This window comes from Falco biarmicus, chromosome Z (assembly GCF_023638135.1).
Source record: "Falco biarmicus isolate bFalBia1 chromosome Z, bFalBia1.pri, whole genome shotgun sequence".
In the NCBI taxonomy this organism is placed as follows: domain Eukaryota; kingdom Metazoa; phylum Chordata; class Aves; order Falconiformes; family Falconidae; genus Falco; species Falco biarmicus.
The window spans coordinates 82311412-82325306 of record NC_079311.1 but is presented as its reverse complement, the minus strand read 5'-3'; the positions used below and the strand labels follow the sequence as shown (position 1 = coordinate 82325306).

The window sequence follows — 13895 nt, the reverse complement described above, 5'->3', positions numbered from 1 at the left end:
AAAAAAGAAATGAGACTTTGAAAGAGATGACCCCAGATTAATTTTAATGTATTTTATATATTTAAAAATATGATTTCAAAAAGTCATTTTTTTTTAATGTGTGTGTTTGTACAGCACACATATGCAAGCACCTGATTTCAACATTTGGACCTATTTTATGACAAAAGATGCAGCCTGACATGGACAGACCAGATAATTTTCAGCTTCAGTGGAGGGAGATCACTGAGACCAATAGGAAGCACTTACAAGTGCGAAGTCTGTAACGTAGGCTCTGCAAACTACTATTTCAGGTGGCTTCTTTACTATTCGTGTGTAGATTATCATGACATTTGAAAACTCAGCTGCAAACCCCAACTGAATCTGAACACCACATTTGAATTCAAGATACATACTTTCTGGAAGCTCTGCAAATAAATAACACATCATTAAGTTCTAAATCAAACTTAGCATATATATTTTCTATTATTTTTATTTTGGTTTTAAATTCAAACGTTTTAAAAGGTATAGACCTCTTCCTGTTGCCCTCCCACTACCTATCACATATTTACACTGAGGCAAACCAGGTTGGAAGCTAATCAGGCAGCAACAGTGTTTGCTAGTATCACATGGTAACCTGCAGACACTGCCAGAGAGCTGACTCAACTCCTGCTTCATCAGTTTCTTTCCAATCTCTGCAACTAGCAAGGTAACATTTACTTTAACTAGGGTATAGCTTACTGACCCAAGAACTTGTTTAAATATCTGTAATCCAACCAGTAAGGTTAATATGGTCTATATTCAATGAGACACAGCTATAGCATTGTAAGAACTGAATCTGACAGCAGAACAAGTTTCAGGTTCATTTTTTCCCTTTCACGAAGCCTATGCACACATTCCCAAAGCCTAGCCCGCAGCATTTTTCTTCTCTATATTTTGGTTCTCTCTCAATCCATAGTAATATATCTGAAAGCACTCAAGAGTCAATGACATCATTCTGTGTCTGTATGCTTTGTACTGATTTTTCTACTCCCACTGGAAGTGGATTGTTTAACATTATCGTAGACATACGTTTATACAAATATAAAGGTTATTCTCTTCCCAAATTCCAAACACATTCTCTTCTATGCATGGCTTAAAACAAATAAACCATAAGATAACATTATACCTTTATAATTTTTGTTTTGCATTTCAATCATTTAACAACCAAGAATTAAGGGCTTGATTCCACAAATAAAAATCCACATCTGTGAAAGACTCTGCCTACATGACTAGTTGTCTTAAAAATGCCACCCCTGACCCTCTGTCCAACCTTTCTAAGAAATTTGAAAACGTACTCCAACCTGTTTAGGTGAAAAAGATACAAAGATCATAACCTCACTGCCCTTCTTAAAAGAAGTCTAGAAAGCCTGAAACCAATCACACCCTATTTTAGTTTTCTTAGTTTGTATACATGGAAATCTCCTTTTTGTCATGCGCTTTCACCATACAGTTCACCTGGCTATTTTAAGTGATGGCTTTAGAATGAGATTAGCGATGTCTTAAAAGCATCATTGTTAGACCCAAACAGACTACTGGGAAATTATCCCAGGAGGTAGACATCATATAAGTCTCCCAACAGCGTTTGAGCAGTTTTAAATACACTTACTCAGGGTGAATTCTATATGTCACCTTGTTCATGACGATCTCATGTAGAGGTAAACCCCAGCACAAAAATTTCGAAGACCTGAATGTACTAATGAAAATTCAAATACAAACTTGAATTTCTTCCATTCAATATCGCAACCCACAGACTAGAGATTATTAAGGAAGTATGCCCTCTAATTTTTTCCATCATGCCAGCAGGACCATCCAAAAGTAGACTGTACTATACCATGAGCTTTAGCCCACTGTAGGTTCCGGGCCAGAGACTCTGCAGAAGCTGTCGTTTGTTGAATGGGATCAGTTAATGCCCTTTTCTCAGACAAACTGCTGCGGATCTCCAAAGCTTGCTTGCCTTTGGTAAGGTGACACTTGCCCATATCTAAAAATAAGATGCATACAGCTTCTTTCAAAACTCAATGCTGCTGAAATTGTAACTGAATTAAGTACATCACTGCATTGCTGTGTGGTTGCTATGGTTATGCCAGTGTCAGCATGTCCATAGAAACTTGTAGCTTTAGAAGTATTCATTGCTCAGTTATTCATTCAGTTAAAGCTAAAACAGCATGCCAGATGCCTGCAGAGAATCCTGAGAGTTTTGCACGTGTCCTAGTCAACATGCTCACATGTTATTCAAAAACCAGTTCAAGCAGGTCCTTCTGAGGACTCAGTTAATTGCTTAAACAAACATGGCAATGACTGGACTATCACCAGCAGCTGACACAAGACAGAAGAGTAGTTTTTGTGGATGGACAGATCAAAGCTTCATGCAGAAGGACACTCAGAACAAGTGAGGCTCACTTTTTAAAAAGGAGAGTATAAAATCGATCACTATTAAAGAAGCTAAAATCCCTTTATAATACCACGATCTTTGTTAATGTGCTGCCCAGTAGCACCTGCCTCTTGATAAAAGCTGCTATTTTAACAAAATGCAACAAGAAAGAGCTTAAACATGTAACACATTCACCAAGAACAACATTTAAAGAACTTTTTAGTAATGCAAGCTGTGAAGACTGTGAGTACAGTAAGCTAGAGTTCACCTTCTGCAACCTCATCAAGCAGTACAGTAATCTTCTTGTCTTCTAACAAACGGTCCTTCAAGAACTTCATGAAGATTCCATTGGCCAACCCCAGCTGCTGAATTTCAAAAGCTTCTGCTCCTTGGCACCTACGAGATCACCAATATCAGACAAGAGAAAACCACTGAAACGTCTGTATGATTAACATCAACATGAGGACAAAAGGAGTAAAGTTATGTTGGGAATGGGGGAAAGAAACCCTACAATTTGAAAACCAGGTTATGTCTAACACCAGCTGCCTTTTCACATTCATTTGCAAGCAACCTATCCTGGGAAGATTTCACTTACAGTCAAGCCACAGACCAGAGTTGATGTCAAACTGCTTATATGAGGAACTCAAATTTCTTATAGAAGACTTCATTAAAGCTGTACTACTTTTGTTCAACAGCTTTTACATTTGAATTGAAAATTGATAGAGGTTATTTAGCTTTCTGCTTAAGTAGTCTCTTCAAATAGTTTAAATTGCAGTCGTAACTTTATTCTTTACACCAAGAATAACAAACACAGGGACCAATCTATATGCTACTTCTCCCATAACTCTTTAACTTACATTTCTATTTTTTTCTATAAATTTAACTTGCATTAACACATGACCAAAGAGGGTACAGCATGTAGGTTATAGCTCATAAACTGCTCCACAGTACTTGAGTTCACAGTGCAGTAAGTACCATTAGAAACACACAGGACATAACTCCCCCTTCCCCATCAGCATAAACATAAAAAAAAATAATAAAATCAAACACTATGGTCTGAGGGTAAAATTTGCTTTTTTCTTCTCTGGGTTTTTTTTCATCTCTAATAAATAATACTTTGACGAGTAGAGCACTCCTACAAGTAACCATTAGGAAAAGATCAGGAACACTGTCCAGCAGTTTCTGGTTTGCTGAATGCAGTTCTCTCTCTGCCATTACCCCACATATGAATGGGAACATTAAATACTGGGAATCACTACGTACGCATTTCCACAGTCAGACTGTGGAATGATTCAAAGAAAGAAGCAAAAAAGATAGTGTGAGGACACAGATACGGATATGAAGTATTGGTCCTTTAACACCACAGTTAGTATTTTGTCTGTAAAAAATTAGCTATACAATCTCAGTGCTCAATGCTGGCTTCAAAATCCCTGTATCACAGCAGAAGAAAAATTTCCTTACGTTGCATATCCAAAAACGATGTTGGCCGTAACCTTCAGAGCATCTAAGATAGGAATTGTGTCATCATATTCATTTCTGCAATAAATGGAAAGACAAAAAAGAAAAACAATAATGTGAGAACTAACAATGGTAACAAACTCTAGAGTTGTTCAAAATATTGAAACAGCATATTTCAGAAACAGCAATTTTATTCTCTCCTGCAATTGTGGAATGAATCCTGACTGCTAAAAGACAAAACCCAGCATCATCATCAGTCTTCATGAAGACAACACAGACATAGTCAAGTGTCACATGTTACCCAGCTGAGGGCAGGCTGTATTAACCAATATAGAGTTTGGTTACAATTTCTTAAAAACCGATTTCTGATAACTAGCCATTTGAGGTTATAACAAAACCTGTATGAATTCCGTCACCCTCCCCTCCCCCCAACATGGTGTCTGTGTAGTTAACATGAGGCTTATGTAGCTGTACTTTCTATGTGGACAGCAGATTGTAAACTGAACTGGGTCACTGGCATTTCATTAGCAGTGACGTTTAGAAGCTCTACAAACATTAAAGCACTAGCAATTTTCTATTATGAAAGATTCCTTAGTGACCAAATTTCAGACGTGCTGACTGAAGAGTTGGTTTCAAGTGCAACTTTAATTGGATATAGTAATCTTTTAACATGGAAGGAAAGCAGTAGTTTGCTTAGAAAAATCCAGTAAACCAGTTGATTTTTAGCTCCAAATAAAGATACAACATCCCCAGCATAAAAGCAGTCTGCAAAATCCATGTCTTTGAAGAGTTCTAAAATAAGCACTTCACTTGAGCCCTTCTTTCAAATTAACATGCCTTTCATCATGGATTCTCCTTCCTCCCTGTAATGATGAAGATAATAAATGATGCAAGGGGGAAGGGTCATTTTCCTTTTTTAAGATGCCTAATTTTATTTTTATCTAAGAGTGACACTTCATAACTTTTAAACTTTTAACATTAACTATAACTTTTAAACAAAAGAAGAAGAAATAAGTGTCATTCAAATCAAGAGGCAAGTATCTACCCATCGAAACAGAAAGTCTAATTGCCAGCTTCACATTCCCATCCAAGGCCAAAGGCAAAACAAATCTATGAATGAATCCTATTAAAAGTACTCAAGTACAGGCTGTGAATTCTCAGAACCATGAACTTTCAAGTACAGTGAATTCTCAGCCTAGACTAAAGTCTTCTCCTCAGTGTGAAGTCCAGCTTTCTCTCAAGATCTCTTGCTATTCTCACAAAGTGGCTGTTCAGTTTTATTTGTTCATTTTTAAGATACGCTCAGTTTCAATCTGTTGCTGCAGCGAATGAACTGAACTTCACAGTTGGTTCTCAAAACCACAGTCATACCTTTCCTTCTATCATGAAACAAAATAATTCCTCAAACATTTAATGTCAGTTTGCACTATTCATGAATTATGAGATTATACCTTTTCCGACACATATCCAGTAGGAATATATTAAGTCCCGTCTCTTTTTCCTGCATTAGTTTGAGGATGTTCTGCACGCACAGACAGTTGGCAGATCGGTAGGGATTTGGAGCATCAATAGGAACCATAAAACTGTTTCCATAGTTTTCGTAGCCATGGCCAGCATAATATAACAAACCTGAGAGTTCAAAATACACGTGACTGAAAACACAATTCAAGAGTACATTTCTATAAATTATAGCAGAGTCAAAAACTTAATGCACTACATCTACACTATGTGTCTGTGGGAGATTAAGATCATTCAAGCTACTCCAAGCAGTTGTGGGTTTTTTTGGTATCAATATGCCTTTGCTAATACAGGAAGAAAGGAGAGACAGTGGGGGAACCACGTTATCATCAACTTCACAATACACAGACACCACACATTTTGAAAAAAAAAATATTTAAAAAAATCACTCATGCATACTGGCATCAAACACAAAGTTAAATACTCTTTAAATGCTTTAAGTAGAATTACAACCTGTAACAGAAATAATCTTTTATGTATGATATATAACTCAGAGACACGAACAAGGAAATGTGCCAACTGTAAAACATATTCTCCACATGTGCAATCACAAAGCTTGGAGCAGCAGCAAGTCATTGGAGATTTTCTAGATGGAAAAAAAAAATTACACTGAACAGTATAGATGGATTTTTAATTTTTTTTAGATGAGAGATGCTGTCATCTTTAAAATTATTCTCCCTTAAATTTTGGCATTTTTTTACTTACCATTAAGCACTGGCAGTTCTTAAAAGAACTTCAAGTAGAAAAAAATCAAGAGAAAAACCTTGCTTGCACTATGAGAGCATTTTGCAAGTTTTTTGTTTTGCTGTTTCCTCTGTACCGTCACTTCCTACAGTTGTTTTTGTCTTTTTTATAGAGAGGGTAAAAAGGGATAAGAAAGATTTTTAAATTTGGGTGGAGGGGGGAGGGAAGATTATTCCATGAGCATGTTTGGTAGGATTCCAGAGCACATTCCCATTACTAAACTACCAACAACTGATTTTTAGTTGATTGTATCTACATCTCTGTACAGTTACAGCCTTGTGACTCTTGAGGTTCTATTAAACAAACAAATACTTTGCACGCTTACCTATATACAAAAGATTATCCTATAATCACCTCCGTCAGGTGTCAATACACAATGGCCTACAGTATTTTAAGATTTAAAATCCTCAATAAAACATGCAATGTTTTGTATAAAGAAAACATAATAATGAAATTTTAAAAAGCTTTTCTTAACCCTGTAAAAGGGAACCGTAACCTAGGGCTTAGATTTTACTTATATGACTAAAAATGTAAAATATTAAAATCATATCAATTTGCCTTAAGATTTTAGCATTAATAACCTCCACTGCTGTAAAATGCAGTTACGAGACACTTGTATGATTAAATGCAATTTTCCTATTGTCTGCTCCCAGTACTGATTTTGCATATCTATGGCAAGTTCCATCTTCTAAAAAGAATTTTTATTTAACTGTACAAAGTAGCCTATTGATCAGATATTCAAATAATATATAGTGCTGCAGCTGAATAAAATTCAACAGAGATATGACGATTTATGCTAGAGAAATGGTCTTATGTCATTACTCTTACTAAAAATAGCTGTGAAATTTATGTCACTAGAAAACTTGAATATTCAGAAATAACAAAATAAGGCCCATCCTAACATACTAAAATGATCTATATTTAAATCAGGTTGAATGGGTAGGTATGCTAGATGTTTTTACCTTTTCATTACAGATAGCTACAACGAATGAAAACACTTCTCTCACACAGCCCTGTACTTTTTGTAAGGGAATATAGCACTTTAAATTAAGCCTTTGGTTCTCTTACTTGTAAGCTCTCAAGTCATTAACAACTATGCCAAGACCTTGCAAACTGCTCCATTCAATCAACAGCGCTGAATTTCTTTTTATGGGAAACACGCATAGTCAAGATAAGCACACAGCAAGTGCATACAAGGTAAACTCCAGGATACAAGGTTTCACTTAAACAAAGAGCCTAACGGTTATTCATCTGCCAGAGTCTTGGAAAATGGCAACAGCTTTATTCAGTTAAAAGTCAGATTTCTAAAGGGCACAGAATTGAAAGTGTATGATTAAAAACCTAAACAAATAAAGGTACTATGGGGCTATTTATAAGATATTGGGCTATTTATGGTTACCTGAGACTAGGTAGTTTCAAGAGAGCTAAAAATGAAGTGCCAAGTGGCTGACTCCATGTTAGGTCCTAAGTTAAAAGGAAACGCTTATATTTGATTTCCACAGAGTTTGGATCTGGACCTAAATCAAGGTCATATTTGAAATTATATATATATATGAGTGTATGTTAGATAAGTAATTGGACTGACTGTTTCTTTAATGTAAAGCATGATTTATCAGAGTATTTCCTCAATGAATAGAAATGTCTCAGAAATAACAACCACATTTCTTTTATATCCTTGGCAGATGACTATGCTATGCTTATTTGATGAGTACCTGCAACAGTTAACATGTTGAGCTCAAGACCAGAAATAAATCTCTGCATACCCAGAGTAAGCAGAGTAAACATGTTTGGAGTGCCTCATTAGACACTGTGACACAACAATTTTAAGTAGGCTCAAGTTCCTCGTAGATATCAGCATTTAAGCAATATCTGCCCGCCCTGCCCCCACCCCCCTCTTTTTTTTGTAAAAAAAGAAAGCAGCCTAACTATTTCTAGCCTTTAAAACATATGGGTCTATGCTTTTACCTTTTGTGGAATACAATATTAATTACACCTTACATCTAGAATAACATAAACTAAGGTATCAGAGGAGACATCATCACTGCGTTTACTGCTTCTGCTCTTAAAGAATGCTATCTCAAATGCCACTTTCCTGGTCACAAGCAAGAATTACACAATGTCATATTAGGCACCACGAATATGTGTAACAAGGACTAAAACAGAAGTAGCCACTGTGTGTCTTCTATTTGGAGCTATGCCTACTAAAAATACAATAAATCATTATCTATTTGTGCACTGACAGCATGTTTTATATGCTTTAAGCCATTAATAGCCACTATCCAGAAAGAACCAAGTGACCATTTAAATTGAAGTAGTTATTGCCAAACACTGAAAGAATACTCTGCTTACCTTTCTGAAATATCAACTTGCTGGAAAAAAACACCTTCAAAAATAAGCCTTATAAAAGCTTTCATATGGTGCTGGTGAGAAACTCTTTATAGATTTTCAGTACTGTACTTTCTAAATTCATGTCAACAATTATAGAAAAAAATTGAGGAAGTACAAGAATCTAAAAGCTCTCTCAAATGTATAAGCACATTATTTCCCAGAGAACAACAGAAGAAGAAAACTGCTATCAGAAAGTCTACTAAAATTTACTGCCATACTTAGTTTTCATGTCATACAAGTTTTGGCTGTGATATTAATACGCAAATGTCAGATCAGCCAGTTCTGCACAGACAGAGCATCAGGTAACACACCATTAAAAAAGTCATTCTAAGAAATAACCTGACCTTGTGTTCCAAAAAAGAATCAAATAATGTTTTCTTGGGTGGGCATTACTATAGGCGTTCTGCAATTTAAGTAGGGCAACTGGCAGAACTTTTTGGTCTCTGCTCTAAAGAATTTCTGGAGCTATTTATGCTATCTTAGCTTTTAGAAAAATGACAAAAACAGTGGCAGTCGGTAGCAAACTCCTCAAAACCCACAGCAGAACAACTGTTTCTTACACTCCAAACCAGGTCATTCTAGTCTTTTTCCGTGAAAGACATGAAAGTTTCTGTTCTGTGTATCAATTCCACCATGCCCTCCCTGAGCTAGCACACCACCAGTTCTGTCTTGTGTTTGTCCCTCAAAATCAAGTTTATGCAAGACAAGGTATTCCAATACAAGAGTAACCATCTAAGAATCAATGCATATCAGTAGTAGCAATGCATACCGAACCCAATTGGTTAGTCATTATCCAAGCAGAAGGCACCTCCTGTGCATGTGGAGGAAAGCTTAAAATTTTTATTAATATTTTATTACAGGTATCTTATAAATGGATGTGACTCAAATGACAAAAAGAAAAGAGAAATGTGTTAACCACATATCTTTTAGTACATATACTTTGCTTAATTTGTCTTCCTATAACTTAAATCAATACTAACAAGATGCTGCAGTACAATTATGAAAGCGATGCTGCAATTTAGAGGTGGGAGTCTTGGAATTTTGTGGGGTGTTATTTTTAAGTCTGAAGAGTTTAACAAAAAAATAGATAAGGGTTGCTGCCTGCTTAAGCAGCATAACCCCTATTAAGCTTTCCATCTAATGTGCAAAGACACACGGGAAGAGTAAATTTTTACTATAAATTCAGATCTTCCACAGAACTCAGAAACAATAGTTGTAGTTCTGCCTGAACAGGAATCTTAGTATTCAACTCAGTGAAAAGTTCTTCATTATTGACGACTGCAGCCAGTCAGAACCTTAAGTCCACAGCTCATTAATTTCTCAATTAATGCCTTTCCTTAAGCAAGGTATATTCTGCAAAGGATAATGTGAATTCCCCTCTGTTTTATTTTAGTTCTTTAAAGTGCACAGACATAAGAGAACTACATTTTCATTTCACATAAACAAACTTATTTTCAATTTTCTTTTTGAAGTGGAAATCCAGGTTTGCATAACTCTCTCTCATTCGCTTTCAAGGACATTATGAAAAACTGTGCTTGCCAGGCCAGTATCACAATAACTGAAAGGAAGCAGCAATTCAAAATAAGAATTTCTACTGAACCTGAAAACCTGGCGAAAAAGAGGGCAAAAAAGATGTCCCACTCTCCTCCCCCGGCAACACACCTGGTATCAGAGTGCAGCTCACTGTCAAGGCAAAGGAAAGCACTCCTCTTCCTCTGTTCTTTACAGAGCTGGCAAGTGAGGACTAAGAGAACAGAGCAGCCCCTCCCAAAGAGCACCAGAAGGATGGAAATCCAGAAGGAAAAAGCACTCTGCAGACATCCAGTAGAAAGACAGGGGATAAACAGAAGGCAAGCCCATAACATTCATGCTGTGCTTAAGGCTGTTCCCCACCTCCCCAACAGAAGTGCAACCTAACAGTCTAAGTAAGCCAAGGGACTGGCCAGTGTGAATCAAATCATTCATTTGCAGGCACAGAGAAGAACACAATAAAAGTTTACAAAGAAGATGTTTAAAAGGTCTCCTAAAGGCACCAAGGACTGCTGCCCAAGACTACAGGTAGTCTTGTATACTGCAGTTACACAGTTCTCAACTACCAGCTCATTTCCAGAATACACTAATACAGGTAATAGAACAGATTATTCTTGCTCTTGCTTCAAAGACTAATGACTTCTAGTACAAATGTGCATCTTCTGCAGAGCATGCAGCAGGTTTTAGCAGACAAAACACATCAGTACTACCAAACAAGGAAGTGCACTGCAGTTTTAGGCAGAAAACAGTTTAAAGAAAAAAGTTCAAACATTGTATTTGTTCTAAGAATAAAGAAAGAAAAACACTTTAACCAGTCAAAAGGCATGCTGGTGTGCATTCTTCACTTTTCCCATTCTACATACATGCCATTTACCATGAAGTTTGTTTTGCTATTGCATATGGTGAGCTGGCAGAGGTAAATACCAGATGTTTGTGTACTTGATGCATCATAAAACTGACCTACTTCAGAAGGGATGTCGCATGTTCTTACCATATACTCCTTTGTCCAGGAGAAGTAAAAATTCATCCACTGCATTTCGCATCTCAGACTCAGTAAGATCCAGCAAAGAAACAACTTTGAAATCCAGCTGTCTTAGCAAATTGGTCAATTCATAAACATCGACCATTGGAGCCTTGAGTTGGGGGTGATTCCAGTAGCTCATATTTCCTATTAACAGAGCTACCTTATCTGTTGCTGCAAAGACAAGGGAAAAACAAAACCACATCAGGTTTATATATTCCATGGGTTCAATACCTTTACATTTAATTTCTTCCAAAGTGAAAATAGCATCCAATCTCACTTCAGCCACAAGATTTTATACGATTTTAGAAATCATCCTACATCAATAATACAGGTCAACTCTCTTCTCATCCAAAAAAACATTTCACCAAGGTCTGACAGTTCACATATCTGACCTGTGACGCATCTCAGGCTGGATAATCTGTCAAGAAGTGAGTCACTAAGGCTATCTCCCATTTCTTTCATTTTTCTGAAAGTACAATTATTGAATTCCCCCATGCAAGAAGAAAGTTAATAAACATGAAAAATCTCATGGCAAGTGGCCAAAGCTACAGCCCGTATACTTTTCCAATAGCCTCAAATTTTCTTATGGTTCTGTAAAAACAAACAAAAAACCCCACCACACACAAAAACACACTTTCACATGTCCCGTCTCTCTAAACCACAGTACATTTAGGTGGAAACTTTTACAGGTCAGAAGTTAAGTCTTTTTTCTGTTTGTTAAGGTTTCTTTTTACTGTTGCTTTGGTTAAAAACAATTATACAGAGATATAAGAAAGTTACAAAATTTGGAGGAAAGTCTACTCCTTCTGTGAGTATATTCTCTCATAGTGAGATATGTTCATTTTGATTTTAATATAGTCTAAAGTAATTCTGTCATAAGTAAACAAAGCAGCAATGAAACAGGAAAAAAAAAAAGTCACATGAACAGAAATGCTTTAGAGACCACTAGCCTGATTTTTATGCAAAAAATTGCAACTAAGTTACAGAAAGGCACTTATTCAAAGCAACGCATTTCCTCCCTGGTTTGTTACTTCTCCTCTCCAATAGGTATTATAGTCCCACAGCTCTGGTGGCAAATGACGTCATATGAACGCCCAAAATCATCTTCAGAATCAGTAACCCTTCACAGCTAGATTCAGAAGAGCACGTCTGTCCATAGCTTCCAAGTTTAACATTTCACCTCCTTCAAACAAGATGTTTCCAACATTTTTGCAGCTGGAAAACCTCCAAGGTTTTGAACAGTGTAAACTATTTTAAACAGCAGAGACCGATTAACAATGGCATACTGTCACTGAAAAACACTTCTAAAAGTACAGGCTTTAGAAGTGCTTTATAAAAGATGAACCAGAACTGGGGAGCACTTCTACCCCCTCTCACACAGCTGAACCTGAAAGAGTGGTAAAATTTTGACAGAGGCCAGCAGCCTTTCCACCTGGTTTAGCATCAACAAGACAACATGCCTGACCATAGTCAAGTCTACCATGCAAATTTAAGAATGCAGTTAAACCCCAGCAACTATTCTTCATAACACATCCATCTTTATGAGCTCCAGTTCAGGATCAAAACATCCTCACACCGTGCATAAGAGCTAAGCTTGCAGGGAGAGCATACCCTTAGCAGACAGACTACCAATCCTTTTCAATCCTATCATCCTAATACCTCTATCTCCAACTGCCGAAGTAGTCAAAGTAATGGAGTAACACACTAGCTAAGGTTGTGGCCAGAGGAATTTGAAACAGTAAACTGAAACAGATAAGAAGTTGTAGACGCTCCACTGAGTCACTAAAAATACTGGTGTCCTCACCACAGTTTACTACTGAAAGGGCAGCCAAGCATTATAAAAGGACTATAAAAATACACAGAAGTCTCCCTCCCTGCAGCTATTTGAATGCATTACAGTTATTTCACTAGCAGGGGCAGAAGAAGCAATATTCAGAAGCTAAATGTATTACCTAGATATGAAATACATATGTTCATTACAGCTACACAAAACTACTTACCAACAGATCTGTGATTTGATTGTTCTTGTAAGCCTGCTTGAAATAGATTGAAAGAGCAGATCATCAGTAACTACAGTCATAGTTGCCAGCATCAGAAGAAGAACTGCATGTTCCATACAGCCATAGTCTATTGGTACTGCTTTGCTTAATATGTTACTAGTTTAAGAAAAAAAAAGCGTGCTTTTTTTTCTGGTGAAGTTTTAGGGTGTTGTTTTTGTCATTGTTGACCTGATTTCTGTCACCCTCTTCCAGCATAGCCTAACAGGATATGAATAGCTAGTTCTACAAGTCAAGAAATGACAGATGATTACAGTATAATTTTGAATCTCATAAACTGCACATCAGCATTTTTAGTAACTTCCAAAACAGTTCATCCTCTCCAAATGAAAGCAGACACGTAAGATGGGAGATGTTTAGCAGAGATGACCATCTGTAGGTGAAAAGTCTTTTATTTTGTACTTGACAGAGGGCTGGTAGAGCCAATGCTGTGCCAAGAGGAACAGGTAAGTGATATGCCAAAGTGGTACACTTTGGGTTACATGTTATGTGTCATGACAGTACCATTTCAGTGACTAAAACTAACTCTTGGCAAAACTAAACATATCTTTGATATCTAACCTAGGAAATTATACGACCTTTGTGATTCAAGATTTTGGGAACTCTATATCTGGGATAATCTTTTATGGAGCACTACTCCAGATCTGTGTTCCTATAACAAACATCAAACAGGCTTCAAATCACATTAGCTCACTCCAACATGAATTTAGGAAATATAGCAATTCAATCTATCGTGTGACAGTCATCTTACATCTTTTTCACCTTAATCATCTGAAAAAGCAACAGC

The 13895-nt window shown here is 36.7% G+C and overlaps 1 protein-coding gene across 6 annotated transcripts in view; it reads right to left on the bottom strand.

Moving 5' to 3' along the window:
* MALT1 (MALT1 paracaspase) overlaps positions 1-13895 on the bottom strand; it is a 33154-nt gene that overhangs the window by 4785 nt on the left and 14474 nt on the right. For 3 of the 6 annotated variants that reach the window (XM_056325629.1, XM_056325631.1, XM_056325633.1), the window contains 7 exons: positions 13052-13087; positions 11019-11222; positions 5299-5476; positions 3851-3925; positions 2658-2785; positions 1850-1999; positions 247-404 (listed from right to left, as the gene is read on the bottom strand). In XM_056325629.1, the coding sequence (XP_056181604.1) occupies positions 247-404; positions 1850-1999; positions 2658-2785; positions 3851-3925; positions 5299-5476; positions 11019-11222; positions 13052-13087 (929 nt within the window). The remainder of the gene's footprint in view (positions 1-246; positions 405-1849; positions 2000-2657; positions 2786-3850; positions 3926-5298; positions 5477-11018; positions 11223-13051; positions 13088-13895) is intronic. The other 3 variants (XM_056325630.1, XM_056325632.1, XM_056325634.1) reach the window with 1 other exon arrangement.